This window comes from Melospiza georgiana, chromosome 4 (assembly GCF_028018845.1).
Source record: "Melospiza georgiana isolate bMelGeo1 chromosome 4, bMelGeo1.pri, whole genome shotgun sequence".
NCBI lineage: Eukaryota > Metazoa > Chordata > Aves > Passeriformes > Passerellidae > Melospiza > Melospiza georgiana.
The window spans coordinates 2,935,073-2,958,034 of record NC_080433.1 but is presented as its reverse complement, the minus strand read 5'-3'; the positions used below and the strand labels follow the sequence as shown (position 1 = coordinate 2,958,034).

General features: G+C 48.6%; 1 protein-coding gene across 1 annotated transcript in view; it reads right to left on the bottom strand.

The window, feature by feature from the left end:
• Positions 1-22,962, bottom strand: part of PLXNA4 (plexin A4) — a 510,488-nt gene that overhangs the window by 118,533 nt on the left and 368,993 nt on the right. Inside the window, exons 6-8 of the mRNA XM_058021923.1 lie at positions 9,113-9,236; positions 5,387-5,540; positions 2,001-2,100 (exon numbers count right to left, since the gene is read on the bottom strand). Of these exons, the coding sequence (XP_057877906.1) occupies positions 2,001-2,100; positions 5,387-5,540; positions 9,113-9,236 (378 nt within the window). The remainder of the gene's footprint in view (positions 1-2,000; positions 2,101-5,386; positions 5,541-9,112; positions 9,237-22,962) is intronic.

Here is a 22,962-nt window from a genome sequence, read left to right as displayed (position 1 = left end):
GTAGAGCACTGGGACAGGCTGTCCAGGACAGTGGTGGAGTCACCATCCCTGGAAGTGTCAAAAAGCACTCGGGGACAAGGTTCAATGGTGACCATGGTGGTGGTGCTGGTTGACTTGGGCTTGGTGATCTTAGAGGGCTTTTCCAACCTTAACAATTTTGTGATTCTATGAGGGCTTTTCCAACATTAACAGTTTAGGGGTCTTAGAGGGCTTTTCCAACCTTAACAATTTTGAGATTCTATGAGGGCTTTTCCAACCTTAACAATTTTATGATTCTATGAAGGCTTTTTCAACCTTAACCATTTTAGCTTGGGCTTTTAGAGGGCCTAACCTTAGAGGGCTTTTCCAACCTTAACAATTCTAGAGGGCTTTTCCAACCTTTAAAATTTTCTGATTCTATGCAGCTGCAGTACCTTGAGGAGACTACAGGGAAGTGAATTTTCCTGGTCCTTCTACCCCACTGGGTTTTTAATGGGCAGGGGAGAAAAACCTCCAGAGCTCCAGTGTGAGCCCAACAGGCAGACACACCCCCTCTCTCCTGTCTCTGTGAAATCTTTCTCAACCCCAATCCACTCTCAGCTCTGGTACAGCAACTTATTCTTCAAATTGGTAACAAGTGCTTGCTCTGATATATCGAATTAAAAATGGATAGCGTATTATAGTTTGTCAAGTAAGAAACCAAAACACGCCATAAATATTTAACAGCACCATCTCTGCTGCTCTCTCCCCCCGCCTTCCCCAACACTTGCTTTCTGACACTGTTTGTCAAAGCAGCAGGAACATGGAAATAAGATTTGCCTTTCCTTGTGAATTGCTGAGCCGCAGTAATTATCTGCTTTTGGCACTTGTGACGGCTCAGTGGTGGGGACAGAGCCACTCAGCCTTGCTCAGGGCTGGAGCAGCCTGCTGCAAGGACATCTTCTGCAGGTATTTGGGGGTCTGCTCCACTGGGGCAGATCCTGGGTGGCAGCAAAATCTGAGAAAAACGGGGTGTGAGTCAGGGAAGGTGCTCACAGCATGGGAACGTGGTCTTTAGGGATGAGCTGGGCTCAGTGCATGTCCTGCAGGAACCACAAGCTTTATTTTTCCAGGTTGGGAGGTTTAAGTCTATGTTAACCATCTGGGGTGGGCTACTGGTGGGACTGGCAGCATGGATGAGGGCTGGAGGTGCATATGAGGAGCCAAAATAAGGGGACCATGTGTGTGGGAATCCACAAAATTAAAAGGTTTTCGGAACCTGCAAGATGCAGGCCTCAGAGGCAGCAGAACTGTGATTAGAGCTAAGCAGCAGCCATGAGATTGGTCAGCAGAAAAATTATTTAAAAAGTAGAGAAGCAAGGACAAATAGAACAATGGTCTGTGCATTAACACTTGTCTAGAATAACTCCCTAAGCTGCAGAAAAGTTTATCTAGCAAGATATTAGGGAGTTAGAAGCTTAATAATGGAGCTCTGTGTGTTGTGCTTTAAGGCTTACAAGCAGGGATTGGATTTGAAATAAGCCAGCATTGTTTAACCAAAGGCACCTGTGCTTACAGTGGTTGGATGGAACTGCTGTCAATGTGCTTTTGCTTTGTGGGATTGGTCACAAAACTGTTAAAGTGAGCTGTGACATTGAGTTCTGTGTCTGCTGCCTGGGGTGTGAGCTGCTGGCATCTTCCCATTGTCATAACCATGGAATGAGGCTGATGCTGAAAAATAAAACAGCTCAAGGCATGTTCCACAGCAGCCCCATCTTGTTCATGATTTGTACAGAGACCCCGGCTGGCGTCACATGTGCTGACAGCACAATTCAGTTTTGACTCAATTCTGTGGCAAATTGCTCCTAATTTGATGCTCTGCCTGCAGATTAAATGGTCCCCACACTCTGAGTCGTCTCAGGAGGGACACACCATTGTGGGCACCACACAAGTGACCCCAGCCCCTGGTCACCTCCACACTTTAACATCCTCCTGAGGGACACGTGCCCACAAGAAACAGGTACCAAAGGAACTGAACATACGAGTTGTGGACGCTGCAGTTGTAGAAGACAAAGCTGGTGCTGGCAAAGGTCATCCCCGTTTCCTTGGACTTGAGCTGCAGCTGGACAATGTGATGGTCACCTGGGGGAAAAATAGGCACATCAGTGTCACAGACATCTTTTATGAAAAATCCTTTCCTTAGGATTTTTCCTTCTGAGAAGTTCAGAGGCCTCAGGAACAAAATGTAAACAATGATTATCTGCTGCTGTGGAATGCAACAGGTGCATCTGGGATTGGCCCGTGTTGGTTGTTTCTAATTAATGGCCAATCACACTCAGCTGGCTTGGGCTCTCTGTCTGAACCACAAGCTTTTGTTGTCATTCTATTCTTAGCCAGCCTTCTGATGAAATCCTTTCTTCTATTCTTTTAGTATAGTTTTAATATAATATATATCATAAAATAATAAACCAGCCTTCTGAAACATGGAGTCAGATCCTCAACTTTTCCCTCAACCTGAGACCCCTGTGAACACCATCACACATCAGGGTATGACTGCTCTGTTAACCCTGCTGGCCAGGAAACCAACCTGAGCCTGGAGCTGTCCCACAGCACCTTGGCTGGGCTGTCCTCAGTACAGATGTAAAATAGAGGTAAAAAGTGTTATAAACTCCTTCTAGAGCCCAGTTCTCCCACAGGTATGGTGTGTCTTTGCCACTGGAAATTATTGTGCCTGGTAGCAGGGTCTGGACTGGAGGGTGACAGCAGATCTGATTTCAAACTGTGGTGACTGAATTCATCAAGTAGGAAAACCAAGCTCAATGAATGAGTGCAGATGTCTGGAATTTGGAGGCTATTAAAATAAAATTTTGTCCTTAAGTTGGTCTGTACTGCTGGTTCACTCAATGTTCCCAGAGAAAAAGAGCATGTGGACATTCCTTAAATGTTCACTCGCCCCACTCACCCCAAGCTCCATTCCCCTCAGCCTGTGGCTACAAAGAACCCATCTCAGTGTGAGAGATGTGAAATCCATTGCACTTCCAGGGGGATCCACCCATTTCTGCAGCTTTCCCTTCTCACCTCAGCTCCTCCATACCATTTCCCCATCCCTTTTCCCACTGCTCCCAAGCTGGGCAGTCAGCTGCTGCTTCTCCCCACAGTTCAGACAGGGCAATCAATGGGTGCAGTGGAAGTGACCCAGGTTTAATTCAAGATTTACCTGGGTGGCCCTTTCCTTGTTATTTATAAAAGGGCACAGAGTGATAAGACAAGGGGGAATGGCCTTAAACTGAAAGAGGGCAGATTTAGATGGGATATTAAAAAGAAATCCTTCCCTGTGAGGGTGGGAGGACCCTGGCACAGGGTGCTCAGAGAAGCTGTGGCTGCCTCTGGATCCCTGGAAGTGTCCAAGGCCAGGCTGGACAGGGCTTGGAGCACCCTGGGATGGTGGAAGGTGTCCCTGCCCATGGCTGGGGGTTGGAATGAGATTATCTTTCAGGCCCTTCCAACCCAAACCAGTCTATAATTGTATAATTTTCCTCCTCACCTGGAAGATTCATTAATCATCGAGGCCAGAGTGAACTTGACAAGGGGTCACAATGAGCACCTGGTGCTCTCTCACCCACCTTGGGGCACACACACCCCACACACTCCACCGGACACATCTTGCTTGGCCTTGCTGCACATCTGCTCTGCCATATTTAACGACTTTGCCACCATCTTGCAGATTTTAAACCACGATATGAGGATTGGATGGCCTCAGGTGTGATAGTTGCACATCCTTTGGTTCAAATCCAGCCTCTGGCACTGCAGGGAGAACTTGGTTTTTGCAGAGGTGCAGAGCAGCACTTCTGAAACTGAGACAAGCTGCAGGTGCCCTGAAAGCAGATAAATCTCTCCCTCTTTTCCTGTCTCCACCTTTCACTGCTGTTTTTGTTTGGTGGTCGATGATAGCCTGGCCTGGGACAGATGCAAGGAAAGAATTTCTGGTGCCTGTCTTGGTAAGCAAACATGACTGATAACTCAGTGGGACTTGAAAGTGGTGACAGCCTCCTGGGAGCTTGTTTTGGGGCTGCAGGGCAGAGCACAGCAGCTGTGTGCAGCTCAGGGAGAGCACAGGTGACAGTGACAGTCCATGTCACCTCATTTTCTGCGGTCTGAGGATCCCCAGAGGGAAATTTTACAGCAAATTTTCACAGGAAGCCAAGGACAAAAATTGGCATCATCCTCTCTGTGTCTCATGGGGGTGATAGCAGGGTAAAGGTCTTTGTAATAAGTCCCTGTAAAGAGTCACAGGAATTCTTGAAATTACCTAGAAAGTTTGTTCAAAAAGGGAAAGAAAAAGTGGAGCAAGTTGTGGATAGGGGAAGCACCCTTGGAGACAAGGTATTTATCTGTGCTGGACCAGTGTGGGAGAAGGAGCCAGAAGCAAACCTGGAACAACTGAAGGCAGTAAGGCCGGGAATGGAGACAAGGAGCTGATCACACAGACCTAAATCTGGGAGGAGCAGGGTGAAATTACAGGCAGTACAGGCAGGATTGTCCAGCTCTGCAGGAATTTCTGTCTGTTATATGGGATGGGATGTGTTGGGAGCCTGTAAGCCTGTACCCCTGGTGTGTAACTCCAGCCTGGCCAAAAGGAGAGGGAGTATCTCACATCCATGTCGTGTCTCTGCTGGATTCGTGCAATTGCCACTCGGTGGCAGCCTGCAAACACCTCGTGTCACACAGAGGAGCACCTCAGGGCAGGTGCTGGGGCTGCAGCTAAAGGCTGGCGCTTCTGAAACATTCACATCCACACAACTCGTGCCATGATGTGCAGCTCCAGAGTCCCTCCTGCTCCCAGAGCTTTTCTTACCCTCTCTTCAGGCTCTCAGGAGCCAAATCCTGCTTTGTGAGGATGCAGGATGATGCCTCACGTTTTAGCTTTTATATTTTTCACACTCTGTACTACTGTAGTGTGTGGGTCTGAGCTTCGTATTAGTGAGCTCTGTGCACAGAGCAGGGAGACAAAACAATTCCTGCTCCAGCTGGGCACCAAGGACAAATGCCCCAAATCTCAGCCCAGGAGCACAAACCCCGTGGGCTGGAGAGAGAAAAACAAGCAGGGTGGGACTGCCTGGGCTAAAGCTGCAATGGGACAATGAACTGCAAGGTGCAAATGGAGCAGAGCTGATCCCAGGGAGAGACCCCGGCAGCGCTCGTGCATTTTGGGGCCGTTTTGGTTCATCTTGGGTGCAGCCCTGGCTGGGCTCTGGTGCTGCCCAAGGTGCAGCCATGGAGGAGATGCTGTGAATAAATCCCTGCTTCATTCTGGAACTCTGCCCAGCCTCTGCTCTAGGGCAGATTCACAGGGCATCAAGGACAGATGCAGGGTGTGGGGTGAGGATGGGAGGGAGAGGTGCAGGTGGAGGAGCTGTGGGGTACTCACCATTCTCTGTGATGATCTGGGGCACCTCCTTGGCAGCTGGAGAGATGCACTGGATCTGGCTGCCCACCACCAGCCCATCCATCTCCGAGAGGTCCTCGAAGGTGCAGTTGACTCCTGCAGACAGCTCGGGGACGTTGTAGGTCTCCAGGACCAGCTGCAGGCAAAGACGGAGGGAGAGAAGGAGAAGCAGAAAAAGAGAGAAGAAAGAACACTCAGCCAAACACCAGAGCTGGGCCAGCAGGAGAGAATTACACTGGAGAGGTCGCACAAAGAGCCTCTTGCTAGAGAGAGCATCCTCCTTCAGCAGAAAGCAGCGACTGGGGAGAGGGACGAGTGAGGAGGGGAGGGCACGAGATGCTGGTGCTGGCACAGGTGGCAGGTGGCTGTGCAGGGACACCTGCACTGCAGTGTCCCACTGCTGGCTGGGAGGTGCAGGGCAGGGAGTGCTCGCTGTCATGCAGGTGTCAGGTTAGGCAGGGAGTCTTTGGAGCCAGCCGTGGGTCCCAGGGCTGTGGTGGCCCCCAGGGTTTCTGAGGAAGGTGACTGCTACTCACAAGAGGCACTCTGCAGACTCCAGAGAAACTGGAGCGCTCCAGTCTAACTCTCTACGGGCTGCTCTGCCAGCACCAGCAGGGGGGAGCACTCTGTCCCCAAGTTTCCTGTGTGAGGAGAGTCTAGTTACAGCCTGTCACAGACATCTTTTATGGAAAATCCTTTCCTTAGGATTTTTCCTCCTGAGAAGCTGACAGGCCTCAGGAACAAAATGTAAACATTGATTATCTGCTGCTGTGGAATGCAACTGGTGCATCTGGGATTGGTCCATGTTGGTTGTTTCTAATTAATGGCCAATCACAGTCAGCCAGCTCAGACTCTCTGTCCGAGCCACAAACCTTTGTTATCATTCTTTTCTATTCTATTCTTAGCCAGCCTTCTGATGAAATCCTTTCTTCTATTCTTTTAGTATAGTTTTAATATAATATATATCATAAAATAATAAATCAGCCTTCTGAAACATGGAGTCAGATCCTTGTCTCGTCCCTCAACCTAAGACCCCTGTGAACACGGTCACAACAGCCTTCAGTCCACCACAAAAAACTCCCCTGTCTCTACAGGCACAGAAACCTCTCCTGCTCATCCCACCAGTTGGCTCCTCGTGCTATCCTGGGGTTCCATATGGGAAAAACAGCCATGAAGGAGGATTTGCCCTTGTTTTTGGAGTTCACAGCATCCTCTGGCATTGCTCATGGGAAAATGAATCTCGGGGCTGGTTTGCACCATGTCCATGCTTTGGAAGAGCAAAGTCATGCTGCCAGCTTCCCAAACAAAGGTCCTGTCCCACGGCTCTCCATCACTGAGGGTCCTGCTCAACTCACCAGGCCATGCCTGAACACAGAGGGCACCCCAGGGGACCCCCAGCACCTGGTAATTGGTGCAAATTTAGTGGTTTTGTGACCAAACACTGGAGCCAACCACTCGGCACAGGATCAACTGCAGATGTTCTCCACACTTGCCTCATCCCTGAGCTGGCTGAGGTCCCTCTGAGGTGACAGCCACTGAAAGGAGACACAGGTGCATGCTGAGGTGTTGTTGTACCAGCACAAAGAGCAGGGCTCAGTCCAGGTGACAAAGCAGGACAGATGAGAAGGTGACACTCAGTGCTCCCACACACTGTGCTTTCCTCTCTTAGGGAAAGGCTGGAGCTGTTTCTCCACACTGAGGACCATCAGGGAGGAAGGCTGAGCAAACAGGCCTTAGTCCTGGATGCCATTAAGCCTTTGTGAGAGTAGGATCATTTTGGGGCCATGGGAATGGCAGTGGGAAAGGTGCTTTTTTGTTTTGGATGGGGAACAGGAAAAAGGTTTGGTTACTTTGATGGATTTAATACTGAGGCTGAATTCATTCTCCCTGCTAGCAGTGGAATCTGGAATCTGTCCTCTTAACAAATCTCCCTCTGGGCATGGGTGATGCAGGAGGAAGCTGTGCCATGCAGAAGATGACACTGGTGGGCAGAGCAGTGCTTGGCCACAAGCTCCATGAGCCAGGGCACACCCCAAGCAGACAAGAAGTCCTACAGCCCACACTCCTGGGACAGCATGGACCCTTCCCTCAGCAAGCAGCTCCTCTCAGACAGCCCAGAGCAGTGAAACAGACTCAGGTAAGATTTTCCAAGGCTCTGTTAGTGCCCAAAATTTAAAACATGGCTGACCACACAAACACCTGCTCTGCCTCCATGGGCAAGAACTCACTGTCACTGACACTTTGCTAGAACTCAAGATCTTAGCATTCTAGATTAGAGATTTGCCAAGGACACCATCAACCCTCTGTTTGTTCCCCCCCTGGTTTGCCTCTGGTGATGGGATGAGCTGGGTCACCAGTTCAGCTGGGACTGGGCTGAGACTTCCATCAAAAGGCCCATGCAGAATGTTGGGTAACAGATGATGGCAACTTCTGATCCCAGCAGCTCTGGGCTGACTCACCCTGGGAGTAACCCAGAGGAAAAGGTCTCTTATTCTGTTATCATTTTCAGTCTCCCCGAGCCAGCCAGTCCCCCAGGATTTATTCCAACATGAAAGAATTCAACAGCTACTGAGAGAATACGGAAAGGAAACCTTGAACTCCCAGAAGAACAAAGAACTTAAGATGTCTCAGATCAGTTTTGTTTGAAGCCTGGGGAAAGTAAAGTCACAGCAAAGTTAAGAGGCTGAAACAAAGCAGCAATGATTGGACATGCAGGCTTTGAAAGGCTGATTTCATTATCCCTGGAGAAATCCAAACCTGTCACCTGCTGGAAGGGGTCTGGCAGCTGCCTAAATTCCATTTAGGCCTTTCAGGGTGTCGGGCTAATGACCAGCTTGTCTAGGGATGGAGCTTTTAGGGCCTGCGTTATTAACTTAATTGCAGCCCAAATTAGCATGGTCAAAAAGACAGAGTACTGGTAGCCTGAGAGAAATGGGGTTTTGTCTCCTTCTTGGGGCATGTTGGGATCTCACCACATCTGGTGCTGCTGCCATGAGTCAGGAGGGAAACCACAAACTGGTCAGATCTTCAGCAGAGATTTCCTGCCTCAAGTCCAGGGATGATCAGGATCATTTGCTGTGCTGCCAGCACTCACCGTGTGGTTTCCTTGGCTGCTGCCTGAGTAGCTGGAAGCCAGAAAGGCTAAACCTTGTGATGTGGAAAGTCACAGGAGACAGCAGGAGCCCTGGAAACCTCAGGTTCCTCTACACGGCATCCTGCCTCTCTCCTCCCTAGTGCTGGAGCAGGATGGACTTCCTGGGGGCTTAGAAGGAGACATTTCCACCCAAAATGATAGGAACTTGGAGCTCACTGACATAACTAACATCATCCTTCACTTGGCTTTCTTCTAGAATGCAATTTCTAACCACAAAAATGTCCCTTGCCTAAAGCAATTCATTAATTCCTCTCCCATGGCAACACAAAACACTTGCAGGACACAGAGTCCCTTCAGACCTGTCCTCATAGACAACAAAGAAGACTCTTCCTAGTCCACTTCTAGACTTCTAAACAGAAAATAACCAATGGCAAAATGTCAGAGAATAACCAATGCCAAAACCTTCTCCTGTGGTGAATCCTTCCCTGCGCCAGCAGAGCCGCTGGGGAAGTTAACAGAATCTGGAGAACCTCTTGCTGCTGAATCTCTGGATCTACCACGCTGCACAGGCAGGTGAAACCCAAAGAGAGGGGGCAGGGGCTGTCATTGCTCACCAGAACGTTGTACTGGGACACGGAGATGTTGTTGGGGTGCACGGTGAGGCGGACGCACTGCTTCATCTCCGAGGCGAATCTGCGCGGCTCGCTGGAGCGCTCGCACCGCTCCTTCCTCGTGCAGCTGGGGAAACACGAACAGACAGGGACAGGGTGAGCACACAGCCAGGCTGGCAGCGTGGGGACAGACCTGGCCAGTGGGAGCAGCACTGTGGGATAGAAAGTCGGCTCTGTGCTCTTTGGGAGGGCACAAGTGGAAAACCATGCTCGCGCCCTGGCACGCTCTGGCTCATGGGATGATGGGGAATATCCTGAGCTGCAGGGTGTTATTAGTAGAAAAAGCTGCCAATTTATTTTAAAATGTTGCAGAGTTGTCAGGTTGGGCCAGTTGCTGCCAGGGTGGAGTTCTAACTGTTTGTTATTGTAATCACTAGTCGTTGATGGTTAAGAATTCCCCCTTTTGTTGAGTGACACCCTGCTGCTTCCTGGAAGATGGCACCCAGATGGTGAAGAGGAGGAGACCTCGAAGTTAGCATGCAAATGACCTCATGCAACAGGAGAGACCCCTCACCAAACCTAGCCAAAACCCCTACAAAAAATGAGCTCACATGAAATGGATGAATCGAAGTGATGTCTAGACGTGAAGAACAGGATCTAGTATCTGCTAAGACCCTTTTCCCCCCTCACCCTAACCTGTCAGATAGACAGAGGACCTCAAATGTTAAACCAGGAAAGCAGATAATCTCCTGATCCTCTCATGAGGAGAGAACCCCCAGCTCTGCCCACAGACCAGTGGACAAAGCTGAGCTGTTCCTCTTCCTCCTCCTTGGAGTCACTCCTGGGAGTAGCGGTGGCGTGAGCACAGACCCGTTAGTTTTCCCCACCCGAGCTGATCACTTTTAATAAAGGCATTAAAAAGGAGAAAGGTCTCCTGCCCGTGTCTATTTCAGTTAGTGTGGACAGAAAGTCAGCTCTGTGCTCTTTGGGAGGGCACAAGTGGAAAACCACACTTGCGCCCTGGCGCGCTCATGGGATCGTGGGGAATATCCTGAACTGCAAGGGAACCACAAGGATCATCGTGCCCAACTCCTGGCCCTGCACAGGATTCCCAAGAGCCCCACCATGGGTCTGAGAGCATTAACTGCTGCTGGCAGCTGTGGGGTTGCTCAAGCAGACTGAGGAGTCACAAGGAACCTGTAAGAGGAGGGAGTGTGATGGGTGAAAGCTCCATCCCAGCTGCAGGAATTCTGTCTCCCCACACACCAGCACAACCTTCCCTGGGCCAAACCCCCAGCCCTTCAAACTCTGCTGCCCAAGGGCTGGGGAACACCTTAGGCAGGGCTGTCCTTGTAGGGAAGCCATGCACAGCCCATGGTTTTTGTTCCTCCTGAGAATGCTGTGCACTTGTGGTGCCTCTGGGCTGCTGGTACCTCACCTCTGGGATGGAGCCAGCCCCCAAGCAGTTATGCCTGCAGATTAAGGAGTTTTTTGCATCTGCCTTTGTGGGATAGACCAATAAATACTTATAATGTATTGTAATTCAGAAGTAGTTAGCTTCTGATTGTGATGGTGTGAATGATAACATGTGTGTTGTCTCACCTTTCTCATAAGACTAAAAATAGAATAAAAGTTTTTAAAACACTTCTCAGTTGCCCCATCTCTAGGTCAGAAAAGAGTATAATTCTACATGTATTGAAAATGGCTGACTAGAAGTGCTGAGAGTTGAATCTTAAAAATTTAGGTGTCCCCAGTAAGTGACAGCCCAGTGAAATCTGTGTGCACACACTTGGGCTGCACAAATGCATGAAGTTCACACCACTCATTAATTGTTGATGTTTTCAGTGCTGTCACTCCCCCTCATCTCACCTGTGAGGTGCAAACACAACCCAGAAAAGTGGATTGGTGGCTGTTTCCCCCGTTTCCAGCCAGGTTTGCACTCGTTTAACATAAACCACATCTGTAATTCACTCCACACCCGCTGCCAAGGCCACTGCTCCAAGGAAGGTGTCTGCCTGGAAATCCACAGGGTTAATCCAAAAGGACAGCTCCAGCTGCATGCCAATTACCTCCTGCCATTAAGTTAATGTTATGGACTTGCACAGGGTGTCTTCAATGGATTTTGTTATTAGCAGTGCTATTACCCCCCATTAAAAGCAGCTATAAAGACTTAAGTGCGGATGTTAAATTATTCACCCGCTCCCAGACTTCAGAGTCTCACTTGTGAGAGAACCTGGGGGCTGCTGGAGCTCCAAGATCACCCCTCAGCACCCCTGCTCCTTGGAGCAGACACTGCACCCTTGTGCACGGGGATTTGCAGATGAGGATCCATGGAAACACACACAAAAAATCTCTATATGTGGTTAATCCAAATGTTACAAAGCTTGAGGCTGGCTAAAACTTCAGGGCTTGGCTTCTCTCTATGGAATGACTAGATAAAGTGATAACCCCAACTCCAAACTCCAGTTTCTCCATCTTTCTGGCAAAGTTTTGTATTTCCAGAGGAAGAACCCATAAAGGGATATTTAGGCCATTCTCAGCACACTTTGCAGGTTTGAGAGAGCAAAAGGAGCAGTGCAGCTCCTGTTCTCTGCTCCCCAGGAGTCCTCATCCCATTAAATCTCCTCTGGCACTGCCACACGCTGGATCAGGAATTTTAAATGGGCACTCTCCAGAGGGTTGGACCAACAGCCCATTAAATATCCCCAAAACTCTGAGTCCCCCATGGTGGGACAAAAGCTAAAAGGCAAAATGCTGACCTGAGATTTTTCCAAGCACTTCCATAAAACAAACAGCCACAGCAATCCCATTAAAGCTCCGCAGGGTGTGTGGGAGCTCCTCTCCCAGGAATAGCTCGGAAGGGAAACCTTTTTGGGCTCAGAATCAAAACACAAGTGCCCAAATTCTTCAAGGTGTTCTGTTATCTCCCATTTGCTTCCTTCAGCTGCAGCACAGCAGAAATATCTGAATTTTCTAAAATTAAACAGGCTCAGTTCAAATCTGTGGATATGGATTAAGCATCCAGGAATGTGGTTTGTATTCCCAATCCCACCACTGAGCAGGAATATAATAATCCACATTTTACCTTGCTGTTTACAGGTCATACACATTTAAAAAATGAAACTTTTCAGACCAAACTCTCGCTGCATATTAGACTGATGTGCGTTGCAGCCTTGATATCTGCCATAAGGTGAAAATAACGTCATCCAAAGCATGAATTTATGAAAAACCAAACCAAACTAAGCCTGGGTTTAACATAATGTTAAGGGTCTCAGGAATTAGGGACTGCCAGACTGAAAGCAGCTTCTGTACTTCCAAATCTGCTGCCTGCACTCACACACTGCAAGCCAGATTTTAATTACAGGATCACAGGTTATTATTCCTTTTTTCCAGGGTGACCTCAATTCTGCCACTTCCTAACTTTTGACTTTCACTGTCTGATTTTGCAGTGCAATTCCTCAGTTGGAAAAGCTCTAAATACCCGGAGCTGGAGTCTGGTGGTGGGGGAGCTCTGCTGAGCTGGGCTCTGGGTCAGGGTTCAGGCTCTGGGGTCAGCACCCACAGCTGCCTCAGGAATCAAACCTGAAGGGATGGAGCCACCTGCCAGTGGCTTTGGGAGGTTTGTGCATGCAGAAAGGAGAGATGGTGGTGCCAGGACATTCCTCTGGCTGCCATGGAGGACTCAAGACCCTGGCAGGGGGCTCAGAGACCTTGGCACAGAGTCACAAACACCTGTGCCTTTGATTTTAGCCCATGGAAACAATTACCAACTTTGTGTGAGAATTCACAAGACACAAGAGTTTGAATAGAATGTTAGTGAATTTATCACAGGGTGAAAATGTAGAATTTTGAGTTTTTAGAATGGGGGTTCAGAAGCCAAGTTGGAGAGATTTGGGTGTGCCTTGTCCTTCTTCTTCTTGTCCTCCATCTTCTGGGTGATGGGGGCATTTTTGGATTGGTTTAGGATAGAGATAGACTGTCCAACATAGGTGATAGGTACTGGAAAATTATTGTGATTAATGTCATTTTAGTATAAAAAGATAACACCACCCCAAGGCGCTCAGTGTGCCTCAACCCAACCTGCTGGACAGATCTCAGCAGATCAGAGAAAGAATGTAATGGATAACAGCAAATAAACAACCTTGAAAAGCAGAACAAGAGAATCCTGACTCCTTTGGCTGCCAGGCTGGGAGAAGAGACTCTCTGACACATCTTGGGGTCATCCTGACCACAGAGACTCCGAGAGCTCCTATTAGATCATTTTGACCGTGGTTTCCCCCATCCCCTCTCCCATGACCACCTCATCTCTCCTAAGCTGGAGCACCCTGTGGGTTCACACATCACCCAAGGTGTCTGCCCAGCACTGCAGCTGAAGTTCTCCATGTGGTGGGTTCTCCTGTGATGGATTGCCCTGAAGGAAGGGAGATTTAGGTTGGATATTATGAAAAAAATCTTAGAGGGTGGTGAGGCCCTGGCACAAGTTGTTCAGAAAAACTGTGGCTGCCCCTGGATCCCTGGAAGTGTCCAAGGTTGCACAAGGCTTAGAGCAGCCTGGGATAGTCCCTGCCCTTGGCAGGGGGAGGAATTGGATGATTTTTAATGTCCCTTCCACCCCAAATCCTTCTGTGATCCTACAATTCAGAAAAAGATACCTGACACAAAGCAACCTTCTCCCTCCAGCCTTCCTTTGAACCACCAAAATTGTTCTGCCCTCCCCAAATGAGGAAAAAACAGCAGAAAAAGTTGTTCCAACACGTGCAGAGGAAAGTCTTTCCCTCCAGCAGCAGCCTCAGATCCCTGGGTGGTGAGGCTGAGGTGCAGGAACAAAAGTGACAAAGGATCTGGTCACAGAAGGATCTGCCCAGAGGGGATGTGGCAGCCCCAGAAGTTCAGCAAACTGTAAATAAAGGCAGATGGACTTTTAATAAACAAGTACATCCAGGCCCTGCTGATGAAAGTGGTCACCTGGCAGGCAGCTGGGCTGAGGGAGGGATAATGAAATATCCTAACCTCAACTCATCATTTCTGCTGTCCCTGGTGGCAGTCATTGTCTACCCTGGGAGCTCCTGTGGCTCTCACCTGGTGTGTTTATAATTGTTTACACAGAAAAAAAAAAAAAAAAAACAAAAAACCCCTTTCACTGCCAAATTTAATATAATAAAATAATAAAATACCTGTAGCCCCAACATTCCAAGGGTGTCCATACACCAAGATCCCTTTCCACTGCCACACTCCCTAATTCCTTAATTGGGGGATGTGTAGCTCCCACCCAGTGGCACCACATCCCACTCCAGGCCACTAAAAGAGCATTTCCCACCCCTGAGCTTGTTTTGATCATGGTGCAGACACCACACACCTCTGGGTGCCTCACCAGCAGCTTCTCTTTCACCATCAGCTGTGACTTCAGCAATTCCAAGTGTCCTGCTTGGTCCAAAACCATCAGCACAAACACTGAGGAGCTGCTCCTACCACTGAACCATGAGGAATGTGATTTCCTCCTCATCTCCCATTAAGAATAAATACCACTGGTGCTCACCTTCTGCTCGCCAGCCACCAACCAATTATTTTAATAATGTTCAATTAATACTTTCCTCTTCTCTCGTGTCTCTCCCCCAAGAATCTCAGAGGGCTTTGCCTGCAGCTAATTAAACTTCAGGATATGTCCATGAGGTTGGAATTAGAAGGCAGACAGGAAAGTGAGGCACAGACTGAGAGCAAGGCAAAGTCTGAGGTGGAGGTCCTGGTTTGGGACACCAAATCATCATTAAGTCACTAAATCAGGCCATTAATTCCCTACATCCAGCCATTATTTCCCTAAATCTTGGCCAAACCAAGCCCAGACTTTCATCTCCATCATCTTGTTGTAGACAAAAAACCCCAAACCACCACGCTACACACATAACCCCCCCCCAGCCCCCCAAAAATAACCTTTATTTTTCTCCTGACCAAGCCTTGCTTGCTCATAACCATAACTGTTGAAAAAGGAGAAGATTTGGATTCTGTTTTTTTCCCCATGATTTCCCAAGAAGCAGACTAAAATATCCAGCTATTTGAATGTGAGACCCAAAAAAGTCAGTTTTCTGGCAATGGAAAAGGTCTTATCTGCAATTCTGTTAATTAATAACAAATTTCAAGACAAAAGAGCGGTGATTGGATCTGATCAGAAATTGCTACTCAGAACAGAGTGTTTGGGGGCTTTTTACAAGTGGTAATTAGCACACAATGTAATTTTTTTTATTATTATTCAGTGGGAAAAAAAACCACCATCAAAAATTTTTAATTCCCAGAAATAAATTCTAAAGAAATGAATCCTTTTTGGAGAAGCCTCACCATTTGATGCACAGCAGTTTTCTTTGACTCTGGGTGTTCAGGTGGCCTCTCAGGGAAGGAGAGGGATGTGAAAAATCTGTGTTTGATGGCAAAGCTCAGAGACAGCTCAATGGTTTGGGTCAACCCAGCAGCCCCAAATGACACCTTTCCACCATCTCCAAACAGGTAATTTGCTGGAATCACTCTTTTGCAAAAGGTTTTGACATTTCAGTTTTCCTTTCTGGTTCTAAACAGTGACATTTCCCTCAGAGGATAAATTCTCTCGCCCTCTGATTGATCAGCTCAGCCCCCCTTTCCTCACACCTTCCCTCCAGTGCTGGGGGGCAATCAGGGCACCCCCAGTCACACCAGTGAGGAGGGGTCACCAGGCCAGGGTGGGATATTTTGATAAGATAAAAGTTTCACGTTGGAATTCTTATTTTCACCCCCAAACTCTTCATTCCTAAGCTTCTTTGTGGTGTAGGGTCTTCCCCTTGTCACATTGGGAAGATCTCAAAGTCCTGGTTAACTCAAGGTTCTATTATATCCATTGCTGAGGCAAAGAAGTTCCCTGGATTGTGGTTTTTTTTTTCCTTTTTCCCTTTTCTTTGGACCTGTTTAAATCTGCTCTGTCCTGAACACCAGAGGATCACAGCAGCTCCAACCTGTGGCCCACCAGGCCGAGCCTGGGCCTCAACATTTCCAGCACTGATAAGAGATTGGAAGCTACAGACCATGGGGTGACTTTCTGAGTTTGTCATCTCTTCTAGAACTGCAAGAGGTTTTGTTGTTTAATATTGTTTAGGTTTTATTGTTTAATAAACAGTTTTTTCCCACTTTTCTCCAAGGAGGTATTTTCTCCCAGACCAGTTGGATGAGGGGCCGATTGAATCTGCTTTCCTAGAGGAGCCCCTTTGGGGGTTCTCTCCAAAATTTGCCCTGAACCAGGACAGGAGTATAGCTACCAAACGTGGAGAGACTAAGTCCTCATAGTCCAGCCAATAGTTTGCCTAGTCACGTCGGGAAGGTCTCAAAGTCCTGGTTAACTCAAGGTTCCATTCTAGTCCATTGCTGAGGCAAAGAAGTTCCCTGGACTGTGGGTTTTTTTTTTCTTTTTTCCCTTTTCTTTGGACCTGTTTAAACCTGCTCTGGCCTGAACACCAGAGGAGCACAGTAGCTCCAACCTGTGGCCCACCGGGCCTGGCCAGGCCTGCGACATTTCCAGCACTGAGGGACTGATAAGAGACTGAGTGAGCTGAGCTGCAACCCAGGGAGGGACTTTCTCAGTTTGTCTCTCTTTCTGGAGCAGCAAGGGGTTTTATTGTTTAATATTGTTTAGGTTTTATTGTTTAATAAACAGTTTTTTTCCACTTTTCTCCAAGGAGGTCTCTTCTCCCAAGCCAGCTGGGGGGAGAGGCCGATTGAATCTGCTTTCCTGGAGGAGCCCCTTTGGGTGGTTCTCTCCAAAATTTGCCCTGAACCAGGACATACTTTAAGCTGGAGCAGCAGAGAACCTAGGAGGTGGCAGAGGGGTTACTGGCACTGCTGCAGCCCTTGGGGTTCCCCCTCTCTCTCTACATAGCCCCACATTCCCCAAGCAAGCAGAGGCTGATGGATCCACAGAGCACTGTGCCAGCATCACCCAGGGATGCCTGTCCCTGTTCCCATGAGGAACAGGCAGGTCTGAGGTGCCTGTTCCCCATGTTCCCCTAGCAAGCAGAGGCTGATGGATCCACAGAGCACCATGCCAGCATCACCCAGGGATGCCTGTCCCTGTTCCCATGAGGAACAGGCAGGTCTGAGGTGCCTGTTCCCCATGTTCCCCTAGCAAGCAGAGGCTGATGGATCCACAGAGCACCATGCCAGCATCACCCAGGGGTGCCTGTCCCTGTCTTCATGAGGAACAGGCAGGTCTGAGGTGCCTTTGGGGAGTGATCAGCAGAGGGAGCTCAGTGGAAGCCAAGTGCAAACCCTGGGAATGGCATTTTCAGCCAGAACTGGGGGGCAGCAATCTAGGAAAGATTCAGGACAGAGATGCTTGGCTTTGGGAGGCTCTGGAGATCTAAATTATCCGGCTCAGGCTCATCAGTCTGGTCCCTCTTTCAGGGTGAGATGAAATGTGACAGCTTCATTCCTTAGTGGGCAAAAGTTTTTTTTTGATTTTCCAGTCAGAAAGAAGGGTGAGAGGAGAACAGAGCAATTAAAGGAATCTGGGGATGCATGAAGAAATTTGTTTTAGCCCAAATCTGACCAATGTTCAGAGCCAGCTTTGGGTCTCCTGAGGTGGATTTATCACCAAGGGGGAGCAAGGCTGGGGAAGGAGGGAGCAGCTGAAATTTGCCTTTCCCTCTGCTGCAGCCAAAGCAATTTTCTGGCTGGAGCCAGGAAAAGGGAGAAGACTCAGTCCCACTCTCATGTAAAGTTTAAGGTCAGTTTTAGCAATGTTTTGACATTTTCCAGGTTCCCTGGGGGTCCTGAGAACAGGGATGCCATAAATGTCGAGACACAGACATAATTGACCTTAAACTTTACATGGCCATGTGGTGAACACCCCACTCCCTCCCTGCCCTCTCTGTTTGGCCTCCAGGCTGCCCAGGGCATGGCTGAAATTTAGCTCTCCCTGGCACCAAGAAGTTTAATTTGACCAACTGCCCAGGATACTCCATTCTGGACAAAAAAAGGCAGGAGATGCTCCAGGAAAAGTGACAAACTTGAGCTGGGATAATGCACAGGATTATTGCTGGGAAACCTGTCCTGCTGCTGAGGAATTTTCTCAGCAACTTCATGAGTATCTGAGGAAGGAGTTGAATATTTCATCTTTGGTTCTAACCACAAACAGGCTCAACTCACCAAATGCTGCTGTTTGGGCATCAAAGATGAACTGGACAAAGGGGAGAAAGCCATTGGGGGAAGTAAAAGCTGTAGGGGCACCAAGAGATCTGTAGATTTTTCCAAAAGGACCTGGAAGTAGAAACTCAAAAAATCTGGAATTCATTCTTTGAAGCTTTGCATCTCCTCAGGGCAATTTTTAATTGACCACAAGCCACAAAAATCTCCAGACCACCATCCAAAGCTGCTCTTCTCAACGTCCCAGTGGGGCATTGAGATAAACTGGACAAAGAGGGGGGAAAGACACTGGGGGAAGTAAAAGCTGTAGGGTCTTTAACATGGGCACCAAGAGATCTGTAGATTTTTCCAAAAGGACCTGGAAGTAGAAACTCAAAAAATCTGGATTATTGCTGCGAATAATCACTGGGAATTTCACTCTTTGGAGCTTTGCATCTTCCAAGGATGCAATTTTTAAGGGGCCACAAGCCACAAAATTCTTCAGAACCACCATCCAAAGCTGCTCTTCTCAATGTCCCAGCGGGCCAGTCCTGGTTTGAAAGAGCAGAACTCCATCCCTGTCCTTGTGCTGCAGTTTGGGGAGGGAAAATCTGCCCTGCCAAAGCTGCTCCCCGCATCATCACCGCCCCTGTCGCCTGGCCAAAGAGGAGCGAGGCTGCTAATTGCTCTGCCTGCTAATCTATTCTAATGCATGGTAATAGAAGCCGAGTTTCTGCCCTGATAACTCGTGCGGCTCACGCTGCGGAACCGCAATCCCCCCGCCCGCCCCTTATCTCTGTCCCCAGGTGGGCTCCTCCCTGCAGCCCAGCCATTGTGCCAGCCCACCCCCGGAGCCCCACGGGGATTTATCCTCCATCTCCCGCCCTACAAAGCCAAGAGATCCACAAACAGCACCCTTCCCCTGCCTTGGAGGATTTCATGCCCCTTCTCCTCTCCCCCAGCATCCCTCTCCCTTTCCTTTGGGGGATTTCATGCCCCTTTTCCTTTTCCTGAGCCCCCTCCCCAAGTTTCAGCATCTCTCCCCCCTCCTTTGAGGGATTTCATGTCCCTTCTCCTTTCCCCCAACTTTCAGCATTTCTCCCCCCTGTTTTGGGGGATTTCATGCCCCTTCTCCTTTCTACCAGCCCCCTCACCAAATTTCCAGAGCTGTGCATTGTCTTGGCCCTGCTAATCTTGCCTAGGGGAGGCGGGGTTGGAGCATCAAATGCAACCACGAGTAGCCCAGATCCTGTCCTGCATCAAGACAGGCTAAGAGACAATGATTTTCCATTTTCCCATCTCCAAGGGAAAATCTGAGAATTTCCACCACAGCCAGAGCCCATGGCAAGCCAGGCTGTACCTGCAGGCAAGAGTCCAAACTGGAAAAATGGAACAGATCATCAAAACTGGGGATCTGCAGTCTAAGATGGGGTGGCCCCAAGAACCAACCCAGATCATGCATGGCTGAGGTGTGGCCAGGGACCAGGGATTTGAGCATTTTTCACATGCAAATCCCTGGAAATTTGGAGCCTTTGTCCAATAGAAGAGTGAAAATTGTTTGCTGGCACAGGGGAAGGAGGGTGTGGGAATGAGGGAGGGGATCTGTGGAAGGTGGTGTTGAAATAAGCTGTTGAAACCATCCATCCATCCATCCATCCATCCATCCATCCATCCATCCATCCATCCATCCATCCATCCATCCATCCATCCATCTATCCATCCATCAATCCATCCATCCCAACTCCTCAGCTGGTTGACATGGAAAAGTGGAGTTCCTCAGTGAATCACAGGATCATGGACAGGTTTGGCTTGGAAGGGACAATAAAGATCATCCATGTGCAGGAACCTTTCACCACACCAGGCTGCTCCAAGCCTCACCCAACCTTGGACACTTCCAAGGATCCAGGGGCAGCCACAGCTTCTCTGGACACCCTGTGCCAGGGCCTCCCCTTCCTCACAGCCAATAATTCCCCTCAAAAATCCATTCCTAAATAATTTCCTGCTGTAGAAAGCAGCCTGAAAACAGCCAGCACACATGGGGGATCTCCTCCCTCCATCCTCTGACCCTTCCCAACCTCTGCAAGGGTCAAAGACACAAGGAAAGGACATCTCTGAAGTGGCAGTGTCTCTGCTTTGCTGCCCCTTCAATCACAGCTCTCCAGCTCCTTTTGCTGCTGAACTTACCAGGCACAACACAAGCCTGGTAGCTGAAAGCAGGAGGAAAATCTTAGAGCCAAAAAACCACAAAAAAAAAGAGGCAAAACCACAAAAAGAGGCAAAATAAAAACCACAGAAAAGAGGCAGAACTTGAGCCAAAGGCATGAGAACTGCACTCAGTCCAGGGGACAGAAAAGGAATCACAGGAATCTGCCTTTTGCCATCTGCCTGTGAATGGCTGAGCTTCAAATGGAGATGGAGAAACCCCTGGAGGCTCAGCTGAAGGCTACCTGAGTAATACAAGCTCCTGTCTCTGAGGAGGCAGCAAAATAACTTTCCCCACACTGAATTCACTTAGAGGCATTTTAAAGAAAATTAAAAGAAGACGAAAGAGAGAGAAAAGGGAACGAGGCTGCTAGATAAGGCAAGTAATTAATGAACAAAATTACTTTTCCCAGAGAGCATCCTATCATGGTGCTTCCTATTCATGCTAATAATATTTGTGAGTGTCTTCCCCAGAACCTGGGCTGATAACACCTACACTCTCCTGTGCTCCTACATGCTCTCCTCTGCAAGGCTGATGCAAATAATCTGTTCAAAGGGGCTCAGGTTCTTTGTTCCTGGCCTGATTCAGAGAATCATCCCCAAATTCTTTGTGGGAGCTTCTCTCAAGTAATGCCAAGGAAATTCATTTGGTATTTTCCCTGTCACTGTGGTCCAAATGCAAAATATCTGTTGGTGAAAATGATGGGAGGTACCCTTGCCTTCAGAAAGGTCAAACTTGGGGTGTCCTGCACCTGATTAATGGTGCTGAGGCTTCCTCAAGGCTGCAGTGAGACCTGGAAGTCCTCCAGGTGGAGGGTTTGGTGCCACTTCAGCCTTGTCTCTTAGAAGGCAAATCAGGTCTGTGTTCAAGGATGATCTGTAAACAACAACTTGCAAACACTCACAAGCAACAAGCTGATCTTCAAGGTCCTTTTGTTGCAGCAGACAAAGGGCAAACAGTAACAAGAATTTGGAAACCAATGCTCAAAATTCAAGCTAAAAAGATGTCTTAAACACTTGGAAGAGATGCAAGCCAACAGAAGGAGCAGTGACCCAGCCCTGCGTGCTGCCCTCCTCCTCCTGCTGGCACCAGCATCCCCACAGCTCTTGGGTGATCCACACTGGGAACCAACCCACATGAGCTCAGCACAGAAAATGGCTCCTTCCAGCCCCAGCTCCTTCCCACTTGGCTCCACAAACACTGGTGCCAGCAGGAGGAAAGGAGAAGATAAAGGAACAACCAGAGCAGCTGGAGCCAGATGATTGGACTGCTTCTCAAGGCGGTATAGTTTGAAGTGACTGTTGAAAATGTGGCCAAAAAGTCCTCCAGGTGGGAAGGTTTGGTGCCACTTCAGCCTTGTCTCTTAAAAGGCAAATGAGGATTTGTGTTCAAGGAGGTTTTCCAGGAGGTCAGGGAGCCATGGGAAGGAGTCCCCACTCACAGACACTGAAGCCCAGCCAGGCTCACCAGCACCTCATTTCACTGCTCTTTTCCTGTCAGCATCTGCTGTCCTGCCTTGGGGGAGCACAGCAAGGAGAGGGAAAACATTCTCACATATTGTATTTGTGGGGTGACCCATGGCAGGAAGGAATGATGAATCTGGCTCCATGTTCTCAGAAGGCTAATTTATTATTTTATGATACTATATTGTATTAAAGAATACTATGCTAAACTATACTAAAGAATACAGAAAAGATCCTTACAGAAGGCTAAAAGATAATAATGAAAACTTGTGACTCCGTCCAGAGTCCCAACACAGCCTGATCCTGATTGGTCATTAATTCAAAACAATTCACATGAAACCAATCAAACAATCTCCTGTTGGATAAACAATCTCCAACCACATTCCAAAGCAGCAAAACACAGGAGAAGCAAATGAGATAATATTGTTTTCCTTTTTCTCTGAGGCTTCTTAGCTTCCCAGGAGAAGAATCCTGGGCAAAGGGATTTTTCCAGAAAATATGACTGCCACACCCACAGGATAGACTGATCAGGCCTGAACACTTCTCATCCAAATGTCCCACCCCTGGAAACCTCTGGAGCAGTTTTACCCAGAAAGGTGCAAGGCAGAGGGAATCCCACAGAGTTCCTCAAACCTGATTCTCCACAACCCACTGCTCCTTTTAATCCTCATCAGTATCTCTATTTTCACATTGCTGATAAGCTCCTTTTCTCCTCCTTATCCATCCATCATCCATCCGTCCATCCATCCATCCATCCATCCATCCATCCATCCATCCATCCATCCATCCATCCATCCATCGTCTGTCCGTCCCTCTGTCCACCAGTGCAGAGCCTACACTGATGGGTGCTGTAACTCCAGTATTTGCTCCTGGCAAAGAGAATTCCTCCCTCTGGGCCCAGACTTTTCTGCAGCAAAAGCAGAATTTCTGCAGTGAGCAGCCAGAAAAGCCAGAGGACAGCACAGAGGGAGTTGCATCGAGTCCCCATTCCCACACAGGCCTGGGAAGGGACTCTCCAGTAGCTCCATGGCTCTGGTGGGAGAGGAGACTGT